At 43.0% G+C, this 14,286-nt stretch overlaps 1 protein-coding gene across 7 annotated transcripts in view; it reads right to left on the minus strand.

The window, feature by feature from the left end:
* ST3GAL3 (ST3 beta-galactoside alpha-2,3-sialyltransferase 3) overlaps nt 1-13,618 on the minus strand; it is a 194,293-nt gene extending 180,675 nt beyond the window's left edge. For 3 of the 7 annotated variants that reach the window (XM_069788932.1, XM_069788931.1, XM_069788929.1), the window contains exons 1-2: nt 13,470-13,617; nt 12,465-12,609 (exon numbers count right to left, since the gene is read on the minus strand). In XM_069788932.1, the coding sequence (XP_069645033.1) occupies nt 12,465-12,579 (115 nt within the window). In that variant the 5' untranslated portion in view covers nt 12,580-12,609; nt 13,470-13,617. Of the gene's footprint in view, nt 1-12,464; nt 12,610-13,022; nt 13,042-13,469 lie in introns of those variants that run through there. The other 4 variants (XM_069788930.1, XM_069788926.1, XM_069788928.1 and 1 more) reach the window with 3 other exon arrangements.
* Between the last annotated feature and the right edge of the window lie 668 nt (nt 13,619-14,286).

Raw genomic sequence — 14,286 nt, forward strand, 5'->3', positions numbered from 1 at the left:
CAGGACGCAAAACCAGAAACTCGTCACAAGATGGGACTTGATCATATTATGAAAATAGCTACTGGCAACAGTAGTGGACTGGATATGAATAGCAAGGTTCCTCCAAATTAAGTTACTCGAAAACCAAATGACTCTATAGAAGGTTTTTTTAATGTAGTATTTACTAAAGTTCACCCCTTTTTGTAACCGCAAAGGAAAGAAGAACGCTGTGCTTTTTGGTTTGTTTTGGGTTTTTTTTTGTGGGCTGGGTTGTTTTTAAGTAATATTTATTCAACTTGCAATAGGTTTTGACGTGGCAGGGGAGTGCTGGTGAGGGGGTGAAGCAGAAGACATCTGCTGCCCTCACGCGGTACCTGCCATAACCGCAGCGCTTCAACCAGCCACAGCCTTTCGAGCTCAACCCTTCACCTGCGTAGCTGCAAGAGTATTTTAGCATGTCACCCTGCCTAGTATGGATTAAAAATAACATTTCCTAAACAGCTGAAGGGAGAGGGAAGAGAAGGCCTCTGTGTTTTCACACTATATCAGTTTCCTGGTCCAATTCAGCTTACAAACGAGTTTTCCAGCATATCTGAATGCAAGCCAGAGGAACAGAGCTGCTTAGCCCATGGGCTCAGCAGAAACTTTTCCAGTACAGCAAGTCCAGAATTCATTTCACATTACCTACCCTATCATGTTATTTAGTCTTTACAAAGATTAAAGTGTTTACCTAAAAAAAAAAAAATTAGATCAGAGAACCAAGCAAAAAAATTAATTCCTCAGAAAGAAAAAAAGAGAATCACGGTATCCCATGCAAATTTCACCTCTTCGAGCATGAGACACAATGTGCCTTTAAAAAAAAAAAAAATAATAAAAATCCATGCTTATAGAAACAGACAAGCATAAAACAAGAAAAAAAGAACTGCTCACACAGGAAGAGGTAATAGGGATACCATAGCAGACCCAGGTACATTATGTAGAGCTCTCAGGGAGAGAGATTCGACAGTAAATACCACATGTCTACTAAACACTTTCACACAAGTGTGAACAACCCTTCAGATCCAGCTGGTCCACAATAAAAGCAGCTAAGCTGGCTGCAGAGTAAATTGTCTTACAGGTTTTGTCCGGGCAAACAATGGAAAAATTCAAAATTAATCATACAGATCTCAAACATGTTTGTAAACAGGTTCTTGAAGAAAGAAACCATCACAAGATTAGTTAACACTGTGAACAGGGACAAGGATAAAGAAAGCTACTTATAGGGTATTCCATTCCTGAAAGGCACAAACAAATACACAACTGCTGAGCAAGGTACACTTATACTAGCACAGCATTATGTCAAAACCAGCAATTAATACACAACACCCAAGAGGGTTTTTTTTAAACCTTTTGGCTACACTGTTAAGTCTTAAATAAAATCAAAGTAGCTCTAACTTCCTGAAATTACATTAAAGTCTGCAGAAAAAATTCTTATCTTAGTTCTTTTTAATGCTACAATTACAAAGTTTGCTAGAAATGAGTGAGCTTCCCCATACCAAGTTTTCTGTTGTTCACCTAATGGTTCTTCTCACTTCTCAGTTGTCATTTTCTGAAGCCATACTTAGACTTAATCACAAGAAGGAATTCCGCATCTGCATCAAGGTTGTATCAGAAAAGCAGCAAATCACTAGACAACAGCAGATTTCTCTAGTCCTTCATCCATCCTTTGAAGCAGGAAGTGTAATTTGCATAGGAGAGTACATCATAAAGAGTACTTAGTCCTAGTTTATGAGCTAATTTTAATTCTTCTCAAAAAAAGAAAAGGTTTATTAACTACATCAAGAAACCTAAAGCATTTGAAGGTCAGGAAACAGCAGCCTAAAGGCAGTCCCTTCATATAACGGCATGGTCTCTATTCATAGAAGCACAAACTATTTCTCAAATAATACAATATACTGTAATTATAAAACTAACTTTGCGGGAGACAAAATACGCAGCAAGCAGAAGTAATATATTATACAGTACTGAAGCTTTCGTATTTTTGCAATGCAAATAAGGCCTATTTTTCGATGTGCAAACTTATCTTTCAAAAGTTTAGAAATATTCAAACTACATCTGAAGCATCCTTAAATATGAGGCAAATTTAGAAAATTCAATCAGAATTAACACATTTTTTTCCACTAGAATTCAATTCGCAGTCTTTACATTGTATTAACTCAGGCTTCTGCTTCTAATGAAGTACTAGACCCAAACACAAAGGCTCTGAACTAAAATATATAGAAATTAATGTTACAATGAATCATATTTAAAAATAATAAAAGCCTTTCCAATGTTCAGATAAGGCACCTCTAAACAGAGATTATGACATCAGTGCTAAGAGAAAAAGGTAGCAGTATAATGGAGAACCGCCTATGCTCTATTTGGAACCCAACAGAATTGTGTGGGGCAAGTCTCAAAAGGCAGAAAAGTCTTAGCAGCTAAATTCACAGTAATTAGTTTTCTAATTATACCTAGACCATTAGTGATTGCTATGGTTAAAACTGCCTGAACTCTTCCATTATTCCCCTCTTTTCAAAAGCTCAGTTTTTCATCCTTTGAGCAGAAATTCTAGAAGCTTAGTCTGTGCCTGAACATAATTTTTTTAAAAAGTTTAAAGAAAAGAGAGTTCTGTGTTTGACTATGGAGAGCAAAATTAAACTTTTCCATTATAAAAAAAAAATACCACCTTTAAAAAGAAAAAGGCAGTTGCGGTATTAATGCAGCTGGAAAGCATGAAGTATGGTGCCTTTGATGTGGTAAATCTGAAGGTTGAAAAACCCCAAACCAGCATTCACAACTGTTCAGGTAGTACACTTAGTTCTTAAGGCACTTCCACAGATGCATCTTAGGCAACTTCTAGCAGCAACTTACACTAGCCACATCATACCCTAATTACAGTACCTACATCAAGCCACCAGCACTGCCCATGCAGACCATCACCAGTTTTGTTATTATCAATAAAGCACTTTGAAATACTGTGTTTTTGCAACTATCAGCAGATGACCTCTGCCCCAAGCAAGCAATTTCAGCATATTACTCTTCTCCTGAACTATGCAGATGTAGAATGCGTAATTACAAGAGAGCGAGCCTCATTTGGCCAACTGGACACTAGATCAAGAACCTCGAGACATTCATTCTATTCATAGCTCTCCCCTTGAGCTGCTGTGTGACATAGAATAATTTCACTTTCCTGTGCCTCAAGCTTCCTCTGCCTTCCCAAGTCTATTTAAGTTATCGCCCTTCATCCTAAGAAATGTATCTCAGTACATTTTTTTGATTAGGGTCTCTAGACACGATCACAGCTGAAAAGCAATACTTATGTAGTATTAAAGCTACTGAGATTGATTAATTTCTGACAAAGATAAAAAGATGCAATTGCACTTATAAATTATTAACTTTGTCAACATTTCTTTAGAGTAAGCCTTCATATGTAGCAAGCCATCAGTTACCTGTGGGGAAAACTCAGCTTTTACCGATTTCTGTGCCATCTCATTTTCACTACTTCTTTTAAAGTATACATAGATCTGTACATAATGTTTTGAACAAAAATACTCCTCAGAACATGCACACTCACTGTAGCTAGAAAAGATAGCAGTTAAACTTTTCTGCACTTACACTGTGATAATTCTTTCTGTTCCAGGAGCTATTAAGGGGCATATTTACTGCACTGTTGCAGCTCAGATGAACCTCACGTTTAATCAGTGCCCCTAACACCGAAAGCCACAGGATAATAGCTGCAGAAAAACGACATGCTGCAACAGGGACTGAGTTAAAGTAGGAGGGATCCTAGCATCATCTGAAAAAAGTTAAAAGACAAGCAACATACATGTTTATAACCTCTTAAAAATGGAAATAGCCAATTTTAACACATTCTGATTTATCTTTTTTGGAACAGAACAAGAAATGCTAAATTCTGACCTTCAGAGATATATATATCTTGGATTGTCTAGGCGTTTGGTTATTCAAAATACCAAGAACTTGTGAAGAAACATCCTGTAGTTTCTGTACCTGATTAGAATTTTGGCACTATCCTCACATGCTATTACTTCCTCAAAAAAGCAATGCATACAAGAGCAATATAATCACGTGGTGCCACGAAGGAGTAACCACTTGAAATCAGCTATCTCAGGTTCAAACACCTATTCAGGATATGCACACACAGTACAAATTACTTTTTGCTTGATGCCTGGGTGCACAATTACATTCCTTCTGAAGTGCAGAAGAGATACATAATTCATACGGAGCGATACCTCATGACCCAATTGTACTTGTCCTTGCAAGTCATACCCAGGTGTGGCTGTTTTATTGCCTCAGCCTGACACTGTGATGCAAACCCAGACTGCAATGAGAAAAAATGAGATGTTGTAGTGACAAGAGCACCAAAAAGGCTGGCAGAAGATAACAATCTAGGAGAAAAATCTCTGCAAAACATCCCTAAGTGTGACAGACATGGTCAGAATCAGTACTAAGGCCACGGTTAGAAGCTCACAGCAGCAACAGCTGTCCAACTCGAGACAAATCACGTATTACCTCCTTTGTGCCAGAAGTTATTGCCCCAACAACATCAGCAGAACTGACATGAAGCAGAACTGAAACGGGCAGGAAAGGTGCCCAAAGTCAGCCTGCCTGTTTTAAAGCCGACGGAGAAAGTCTGTGTGATCTATTCTATCAAACGAGCGATAGGCTGGAGCTTCCACTAAGGCTGGTAATATCTTAAGGCACAATAGCCACTGCTGCAATGGCTACAGGTCAGAGGTGTGTGCACTTTGCACGCCACGGGGATGTACAGTGACAAGATGGAGGAAAGGCAGAGAACTGCTTACTAACGCGGATGACAGTCCTCACAGGGAGGTATTGTTTCGAGCTGAACTCATTGCTAAGGGGTTCAGTCAGCTGAGATGAGCAAGTCCTTTCACCTCTGAAAGCATTCAGCTGCAGAGCAATTGCTAAGAGAGGTAAAGTGCTTTCACTGCATTATACCTTCCAGAATGTGGAAAGCTGCTGACTTTGACCTCTAAAAAACTGTATTGAAGGACGCAGCTTCAGCTGCACATGAGACACTGAGTACTGCGCCCCTTAAGAGCACTATCCCAATCAGCCTATCAAAAGTCACAGGAACATACCCTTCCCAAACTTGGGGGGGAAGAGGGTGAAAACCGACAAGGGTTGAGCAAGTGAAGCAACTGAAACACTAAGCCAGGTTAAGGTCAGCTGAGCAAAATAAATAAAACCACACTCTGTTTTGAACTGGGCAAGTTCCTCAACTGCACCCACCAGCTAGCTGCACAAACTAGAGAAAGGAGAAAATACAAAGGCTTGAACAGGGACTGAAACAGCAACAAAACTGCTGTTGTCAGAAGTAAGAGCACCTTACTCTTTTGGGATGCAAAACTAAGGCCCAACTGTGTGCAGGGGGATGGAGAAGTATTCCTGCAACTTGCTTTTCTATCTTGCTAAAAAGTCAGCATTAGCTCAGAACTAAAACAGTAACCCAGGGCTGAAAAAGCTAAAATGAAGACAGAATAAAGATGAGCACAAGTACAGCATTACAGCCCCTCCTCGACCCATGAAGTACTTAGGGTGCTATGCTCTTAATGCCTTTCACTAAACCTGCCCCTATAGCTTCCTAAAGCCTGAAGAGTGTCCTCTCCTCTGGAGAAATCCCAGGGACAAGGCAACATTATGCTTGCTCCCTCCCTAAACGGCTCTGTCATGCATGATTTCGTGTTGCCCCAGCGGAGTTTCGTCCTGCACTGTTAACATTACAGCAGCACTAGAAATTCCTGGAGCGACAGCAGGGTCCCTAGAATGGCAAGGTTGTAAAGTAACATTGGGTATTTCACTAAATGCGCAGTAACAGGTCAGAAAAAGATGAAGCACTTTCATTCCCCTATTTCTTTGGCCTACCTTGTGAAGTGCTGCCTTCTAAAAGACAGAGAGGTACTTCTGATTTTTTTTTTATTTTGTTTTTAACTTTTTCATGGACCTTACAAGTTCTGATTCATATTCACTGAGTAGACTGTCTCTTCTATCCTGGTGGCAGACAGGCAGCTGCCTCTGGTGGAAAGGGCAGGCAGTTCTGTGCGGTTGCATCAACAGCCAGAGCAAGAGGAATCAGGAACGTACACATCTGTCTCCAGCCAAGCAAAAAGTAGCTGGCATAATTACAGCTGTGGAAGATACTGCCACAGGTGAATGTCCTGAGTTGCAGGAGTTTAAGTTTAGCCGTGCTCCTTATTCTGGCAGATTAACAGGGAGCACAAAGTAACCTGAACAGCAGTTAACAACTTCTGGGCACTAAATCCATTCTTCTGTGTTCTGCACAGATAAGAGAATCACCCACCATAATTAGTACCCTAAAGTTTCAGTTTCAAGCTGAACACAAGTGGAACATTTCAGCCCAATAGGGGAATTCTTAGAAAAGTTAAGCTATTTTACCAGACAACTGTTGTTCTAACTCCTATTTTTACATCTTTGTTTCTAGTATTCACTGCTGTCTCCATAACATTACCTCCTATTTTTAACATTTCAAAAAGCATCATTGTGATCCTCAAATCCCTAAAGCATCTGAAAGTAGCAAAGAGACTCCTTAAATCTGTAGCTGGATCCATGTTATGAGAACTTTCTAAACATTTGTTCTCAATTTTGGTGCAGTAAGTACAGCACTAACACAGACTACAGAACAGCTGAGTAGATGAAACAAACCTTGATGTTACTAATAATTCGAACATTAGTGGATTCACAATAACCCATCCCAATGCTGTTCCCAATCTCTTCCTGCAAAGCAAAAAAGCAACTGTTTCAGGAAACTTACACTGCTGCATAATACTGTCCAAATCAATTTTTTTTAAAAAGCTAATACCCACAAGGTTAAAGTCCCACAGACTTTTCAGCCTGGGGAGCAGCAGCAACAGCTATTAAGTCTACCGTAAAGAATGCCCCCCGGCCCAAGGCTAAGGCCGTAGATAGACACAGAGCAACTGCAATGGCTACCATCACGATTTGCTTGCCACCCTTCACAACAGGGGCATGAGTGCCTTGTAAATCTACAGTAAAAAAGGATATGCTCCCTCATCCACCTAACCATAAATTCAGCCAGCTTAGCTCAAACCACTTTCATCAGAGATTTATGCTCCCAATGCCAAGTTGAGCTGGCCCAGAGATGTTATTTTTTACAAGAGCACTCCTGCATTTCCTTCTGGCAAAGGCAAGTAGGACAGTAACTCCCAGAGATGAGGGTCTGAACACAAAACTATTACATGCCTCTCTCCACAAAGGGGACAAGTTTCCATCTGTGGCCTAGTTGCTCACACACCAACTCAATGTCTTTTGATTTGTTTTTCATTAAACAACAGAATGGAAAGAAGGCAGATGCCAGTGTATGCAAGATCCACTCCCTTAACATAGAACAAATGACACCCCCAGTAACTCAAGATACAACAGTTGTACCCACACTACATACCATCACACATACTGTGAGGCTTTAGCCACATGAGAAAGAGCATGCACGTTCCAAACCCTTGTAAAAAGATCCATTTCTTCAGTACATTTTTAGTGCCTAATACAAGAATTGACAAAAATACCATTTCCCTTCGAATGAGAGAAATCAGTATTGATATCAAAGATAAAGGTTTGAGTGCTTTTGATTAATTTAGCCTTTTTTGCTGCTGTTGTTTCCATGGAAATGCAAGCACACTAAAAACCTGCAACCAGAAGTGAGTCAGTTTTGCCTGTTTATGTCTCCTCAGTTCTCATGGAAACAGACATTAGGAAAAAAAAAAAAAAAAGAAGAAAAAAAAAGGATAAGGGTCCTGAAATACCTTCAGAAAATCTCTTCCCAGAGCTTTATCTCTTTGGCTGCCTTTCCAGAATTAGAGTTAAAAATAACATGGAGCAACAGATGACAGAGTAGTGACTTGATATCTTTATGGAGACTTCAACAGAACATACCTGGAGATGTTTCAAGTCACATTCAAACTGACAAGCTACAAATTCTATTAACTTAGGCTTTGGCAAAAGTACCTGAAGTATATATTTCTTTAAATTAATTCAATGTAGATAGAAATACTGTAGAGAATAGGAAAACAGCGTCACACTGTCCGTGTCCCAAGTACATTTTAATACTTTGAGAGGGGAGGGGGAAAAAAAAAAAAAAGCTGCCTTGGGAGAATGAGTCCAATATTTCCACAGCCAGGACATTTTTTAATGGAATCATTCCTTCCTTACAACACATTCATTTGTAAATTGCAAAATCAGCTATACACATACCAGGTTAAGTAACAAAGATCAGTATTAAATTTTAACATGACTGTATTCTGTCCTTCAGTTATGGGTAAAAATGCATTCCTTCAAGCTGATAAAGCAAATCTAAGAGGCACTGTCAGCAAAACTCCATCTCCCATCGTGCTTTTCAAAGATAATGGGGCACCTTCCTATGTGCTGTCTTCTTCACAGATAACATCTTCCTTCCTCCTCAGAGCCAAATGCATCAGGGAAAGTGGAAGGGACATAGGACAGGGAGTTGTTAGGAAAGAGGCTGCAGTGCATGTCTCAGACCTTCAAAACCTGCTCCTATCACTACCATGACTATGTAAGAATTCCCTGACAACTCAATGAACAGAGTTATGATTATCTGCTGCTGCAAGGTCCTTCTAGAATGTACAGGACAGCTCAACCTGATACCAAATTTATTTCCTTATTTGCCTCCCACATCACATTATCAGTTCTGCCTGCTTAGCACACCTCCATGCAACTCAACACTCTTAATCAGAGGGCTGCGGCATCTGTCATTATTGCCTGTCTGGGAAGAACATGCAAGGACAGTGTACATCTCTTACTACTATTGTCAGAGACTGAAGCTGCATTACAGAAATCAGGAAAGAAAAAAGGAAAGCTTACCTCGGTCCTAAACACTGCTCATATACTCCCAACGATCACCAGAACTCAAAGGCCCTCCTGCATTCACACAGTGTTACACACCACGTTTCTGCACTTTGCTACTGCTCTGAGAACTAACAATATATTGCCACCGACATGAAACAAGGCTTGGGGAAGAGTAGCCAGCCATGATACTCATTAAAAGGATGAGAAAGGGGTAGCAGTCATTGGAGGTGCGTCTTGAATGGAAGAAGCAGCTGAACTTAATTCAACCTTGATTAGTTCACATTAGCGGAAATCAATCTATTCTTGTCATAGGAAAGATAAGCCTTAGAGAATTAATTCTTTCCTATTCTCCTTTGTGTTCTGGCAAGGTGTAGAGTCACACAGTAAGGAGAACAATCTCAAAGGAGAACTAAGGCATCACTCAAGGAGGACAGATTTAAAGTTAAATGGAGATGGTAAGAGAAACATTGATGTGTACCTTTCCTTTCAGTCTATTCAGAAGTTCAGCCTCCTTCCTTGAAGGTGTCAGAAGTATGAATAAACAAATTACTTTATTCTTTTACTTTAGCAGGTAAATATACAAACATTGAAGTCTCAGGGTGACTAGATTCCTTACATAGTTACCATTCAAATTGATCCATAACAGCAACAACATACATGGGCATTTTCTAAAACATTAAGAAGTGAACAAAACACACAAGCAGCAATTAACAAGATCAAGTTTTTTTTCAGCATACTTTATGGCTAATTTATTTGTGTCTGATATTAAATACGGGTGTCAAGTTTACTAAAACCAGTCTCTGAAGAGATTGCAAGGGTGTCAAAAGTCAGGATCAGCGTAGTTTCATACCTCCTCTAGCATAAAGAGCAGAACAAAGAAAAGATGAATGTGACTGCTGAAGCTAGGGAGTCACTATTACACAGAATAAAGACACTGGTCACAAGAAAAGAGAAAATAATAAGATAACTTACACATAAAATCAATAATCTTGGATTATTCAGCACCCCAAAAATTAACACATCTAACTTAGTTTTGCCTTTGGGGACACCAGCATTATCATATCAATCTTAAGGAGATTTACAAGGTCACACACTGAATTGTAATTCAGGAAATAAAACCACAAACAGCTATCAAGCACTACCTGTCTTGTGCACTGAACTAAGCAAGGCTCCCCTTCAGAAAATAGGAAGTATAATTGCGTAACACCATTATACATTGTATCATATTACACATGCTCAAGGAAGCGTAATCATGGTTAAATGAGCAACTTCAATTCTGTCATTTGTTAACTTCCAAACGCTTATTTATAGAAGCTTAATGTTAACTCTTCATATCAAGTTTCCCAATACGGGCTTTTAAATTTGTATTTTAAATCTGCCTAAGTTCCTCATGTGTAAAATTACATGATAAATAAAACATTTTTTGATATGTACAAAACTCTGAAGAGCAACTGAAAGCTGGTATCACCTTAACTGTGTTCAAAAGTAATCACATAAAATTTTGCCCTCTTACACTAGACTGCTGTTTACACTAAGGAACTTCATCTGACACTGAAGACACAATCCATAAAAGTGTCTAGAAGAAAAGGAACAATGGTACAGCCTGTATCAATTGTGACAACTGATAAAGATCAGTAAGCTAAACCTTCAAACTAGCATCACTGCTTTGTACATGTTGAAGAAGCTTAATGCAAGCAAGCACTGCAACTTCCAAGAATAAATGAAGAACACATTTTACACAGAAGATTTGAAAAAAGGAGACACACAACTAACAACGTCTGTGACGTTACCTCACAGTGCTCCTGTCAGAACGTCCTGGGTACTGAAAAGCTGCCAGTACGCTCAATAGAAATTACTCTAACTAGGCTACAACTTAAAAGTCATCTTTCCAGGTAAAAGTGTTCCATTTATAGAAATCCACAACGTTTGCATATAGATTTTCAACACTGCATCACAAGGCACAGTTACCACAAAACTCCCCAGGGACTGACATGTGGTGTAAAATAACAAATGGCACATAAAACTAAAGGCACAAAATCCAAAGAGGCAAACCCTGAAGAAATTTAGAACCCAGTGCAGCACCTTGGTATACGGGCACATAAACACAAAGCTTCTCCTCCACATTTAACAAAGTCCACATACAAGTTGTGGCCTGAACGGTTTTCTTGCAGGCCTTGGGAAGTCCCAACACTATTTCTGGTGGTATGAAAGAAGTAAAGGGTGGCAGGTGGTATAATTTCATAACAGATCATCATATGGTAGCAGATACAGCAAAACTGTTCCTTTAACTACATTCTATACTTATTTTCATACAGCAAGGATTTTCTATACCCCATCGACAAAAGTGCTAGTTTTCAAGAAGGTCACAATCAAGATTTTTGACTCCCTCTCTGAAGCACAAACCTGAAGAAATGATCCCTGCTGAGAAAGACACTACCCATGTCCTTTTACAAATTCAGTCTTAGAATACCTGTTCAAGTACAAGACACTTCAGCAGTCCTCCTGTCAAAATAACTGCATCAGTGCAAATATTATATCCAAGTCATCATCTGTCACCAAGCAAAACTTCTTAGAGCATATAACAACAGATACGGAGCATGTAGAGGTAGAAAAATATTAAGTTTAATAAACATTGCAGTAGAAACCTCCATCAGCATGCACAGAAACAATACAGCAAAGATGGAATTTGACCGACTGCTTTTTGTCAGACAGAAAAACAATACTTCTGGACCACTGTTTCTCAGCTGCTGATCCAGGGAGCAACGGTCGGCTGTGAGACATCTGAAACAGCCCATGGAACAGCTGCAAAGAAGGCTGGCTTGTGTTTTGAGCGGGCGGGGAGGAGAAGGGAATTGTTTTCTTGTTTTTATATTTTCAATAAACAATTCTCACATGTAAGGAAAAAAGCAATCAACACATCAACACAAGCAAAAATAAGAGCAATAACTGAGCAATCAAACCTCAGCCTAATTTATATCTCATTGCAACTAAAACCTCCTATGGCATTACTGCACAGAACAATCCTCAGATTGTATTCAATGAGGTCAGATGTCTCTTTGGACTTAAAAAGGTTGAGAGACATCCTTTTAGGTGAGAGATAGTTGGCAGATAATAACATGGAAGATAAACGGAAGATGAGGATTTCTGAAGGACAAAGTAAGATGATGAGATAACCAGAAAATATGATTATAGAAAGAAATTAAAATCCACCAGAGAAAAAACTCTTGTCTTAGATATTTTGACACGTACAGAAAAGTTCAGGGAACAAAAACCTCAGCACGCAAAGTCTTTATTTTAAGAATTAGGAATCATAAACTAACACTGAATATTCTAAGAACTGAAGTCTCTAATACTAGATTTATAGAGCGTGAACTTGCTTTTGTACCCAGTAATAAAAGTAAAGCCATAAAGAGCATTAGGTAATCACAAATTCAACCCCTTAAGTATACTATAAGCTCCAGCATTTGATTGGGCTTAATCATATCCCTCTAATACTACTAAATCAGAACCACCTCAGTACTATTGCAACTATTTGACAGGCATTTTAGGGAGCCCAGAAACAGTCACACGTTGATCATACTTACTTGAATCCTCCCATGTGAGGAGGTGCAACTTCCAAGCAGAATAGTACAGAAATCCCAGTACCAGAAAGAGGCAGAGGGCTAGCAGCAGTTTACGCATAAACACCAACAGTCCCATCTTCACATTAAATCTGCTCTTCTACACGCCCTGAGAAAGAGAAACACGTTGAGATTGGAGCCACCTTCTCTGACACTCATCCTTCCAAAACCTGCAATCCCATACACACACAATAATGCACAGCTCCAAAACCAGGCTCTCCACAAGGTAAAACACACCAGTTACCCAAACCCACGAGTGAAATAAGAACTACCACCCTAAGCAGCTGCCTTTTTTTTTTTCTTTTTTTTTTTTTAACTGGCACAAGGGTAAATGCCATGCCGGAGAGGCAGGAGGGCACTGCAACGCTACGGCGGGGCAGCAGCCCAACTCCCCGCTGGCACTTACACCCCAGCCCGCTTCAGATAATCAGTCCCAGAACGGACGCAGCCGGCGAGGCCTGGCGAGCACCGCGCTCCTCCCCAGGCACAGCAAAGCCCAGAGGCGCCACGAAGCAAACCCACCGCGCCCAGGGGCTCCCCGCCGGTGTCCCACGGACGGCGGGGCCCGCGCCGGAGCCCGGGGGCAGCGCAGGTCCCGGCGGGAGCCCCGGGCGCGCCGCGCTGAGGAGTCGGGCTGCCCTGAAGGCGGGGACGGCGCCGGGGCAGCGGGGCCCGCCGGGGCAGCGGGGCCCGCCCGGGGACGGCAGCTCGCCGCCGGCTGACAGCTGCCAGCGGCCGGCCGGAATCCGAGTTCGAACGGGCAGCGGCACCGCCACCGCCACGCCACCGCCGGGCTGGCGGCAGGGCGCGGGCCGGGCACCCCGCCGCCTAGCCCCCGCCTCGCCGGGCTCCGCTCCCCTCTCCCCGCCCCGCCGGGCCCCGCTGGCCGAAACGGCGGCGGCCGCTGGGGCCGGCCCTGCCCGATTCCGCTCCCCCCCCCCCCTCCCCGCCCCCTCCGGCCCTCCTCACCCGGCCGCCGCCGGCCCTGGGCGCTCGGCCGCCGGCTGCGGCCCCCGGGCGCGGGGCTGCGGGCGCCGCCATGCCGGGCGCGGCGCAGCGGGACCGGCCGCCGCCGCCGCGGCGCTGAGGGGCACGGCGGCCACCAATGGGGCGCCGGGGCGGGTCGCCGCGCCGCCGACCCGCCCGCATAGCGGCCGCCGCCGGCCAATGGGGCGGTGCGGGGGGCCGCGGCCGCAGCCTATCGCGGGAGGCGCCCGCAGCCAATGGCGGGCGGGCGGCAGGGGGTCGCCGCCGGAGGGGCGCTGCGGCAGGGCGGCGGCGCGCATGCGTGGAACTCCCCCGTGTGTGTCCCGTTCCCCCCCCCGCAATCACTGCACGGTGCCGGTGCGGTGCGGTGCGGTGCTGTGCCCTGCCTTCCTCTGCTCTGCACTGCCCTGCTCCAATCACTGCACCGTGCTGCTCCCCCTCCCCTGTCACTGCACCACGCTGCCTTTTTTCCATCGCTACACGGCCCCCCCCCTCCCACTTTGAGTGGCTGCAGAGCGCTGCTCCGCAGTTCCCCGGTCGCCGCCTGGCATTGGCCCTCCTTCAAATCCGTGCACTGCTTCCAAGGCACTCAGTGGCACCTTCAAATCACTGCAATGCCTTCAAGCGCTCCAGCACGCCGTTCCTTCCTCCAGGCACGGCACTGCAGGACCCCTCCAAGCACTGCCCCACCTGTCAAGCCCCGCGTTGTCTCACGGCTCCCCTTACTCCTCTGCACTGCACAGCACTGCACCTTCCTCCAGCTGAGACAGCTCCAAATCTTGCGGTCACTGCAGCCGCG

The sequence above is a fragment of the Haliaeetus albicilla genome, chromosome 8, assembly GCF_947461875.1.
Source record: "Haliaeetus albicilla chromosome 8, bHalAlb1.1, whole genome shotgun sequence".
In the NCBI taxonomy this organism is placed as follows: Eukaryota; Metazoa; Chordata; class Aves; order Accipitriformes; family Accipitridae; genus Haliaeetus; species Haliaeetus albicilla.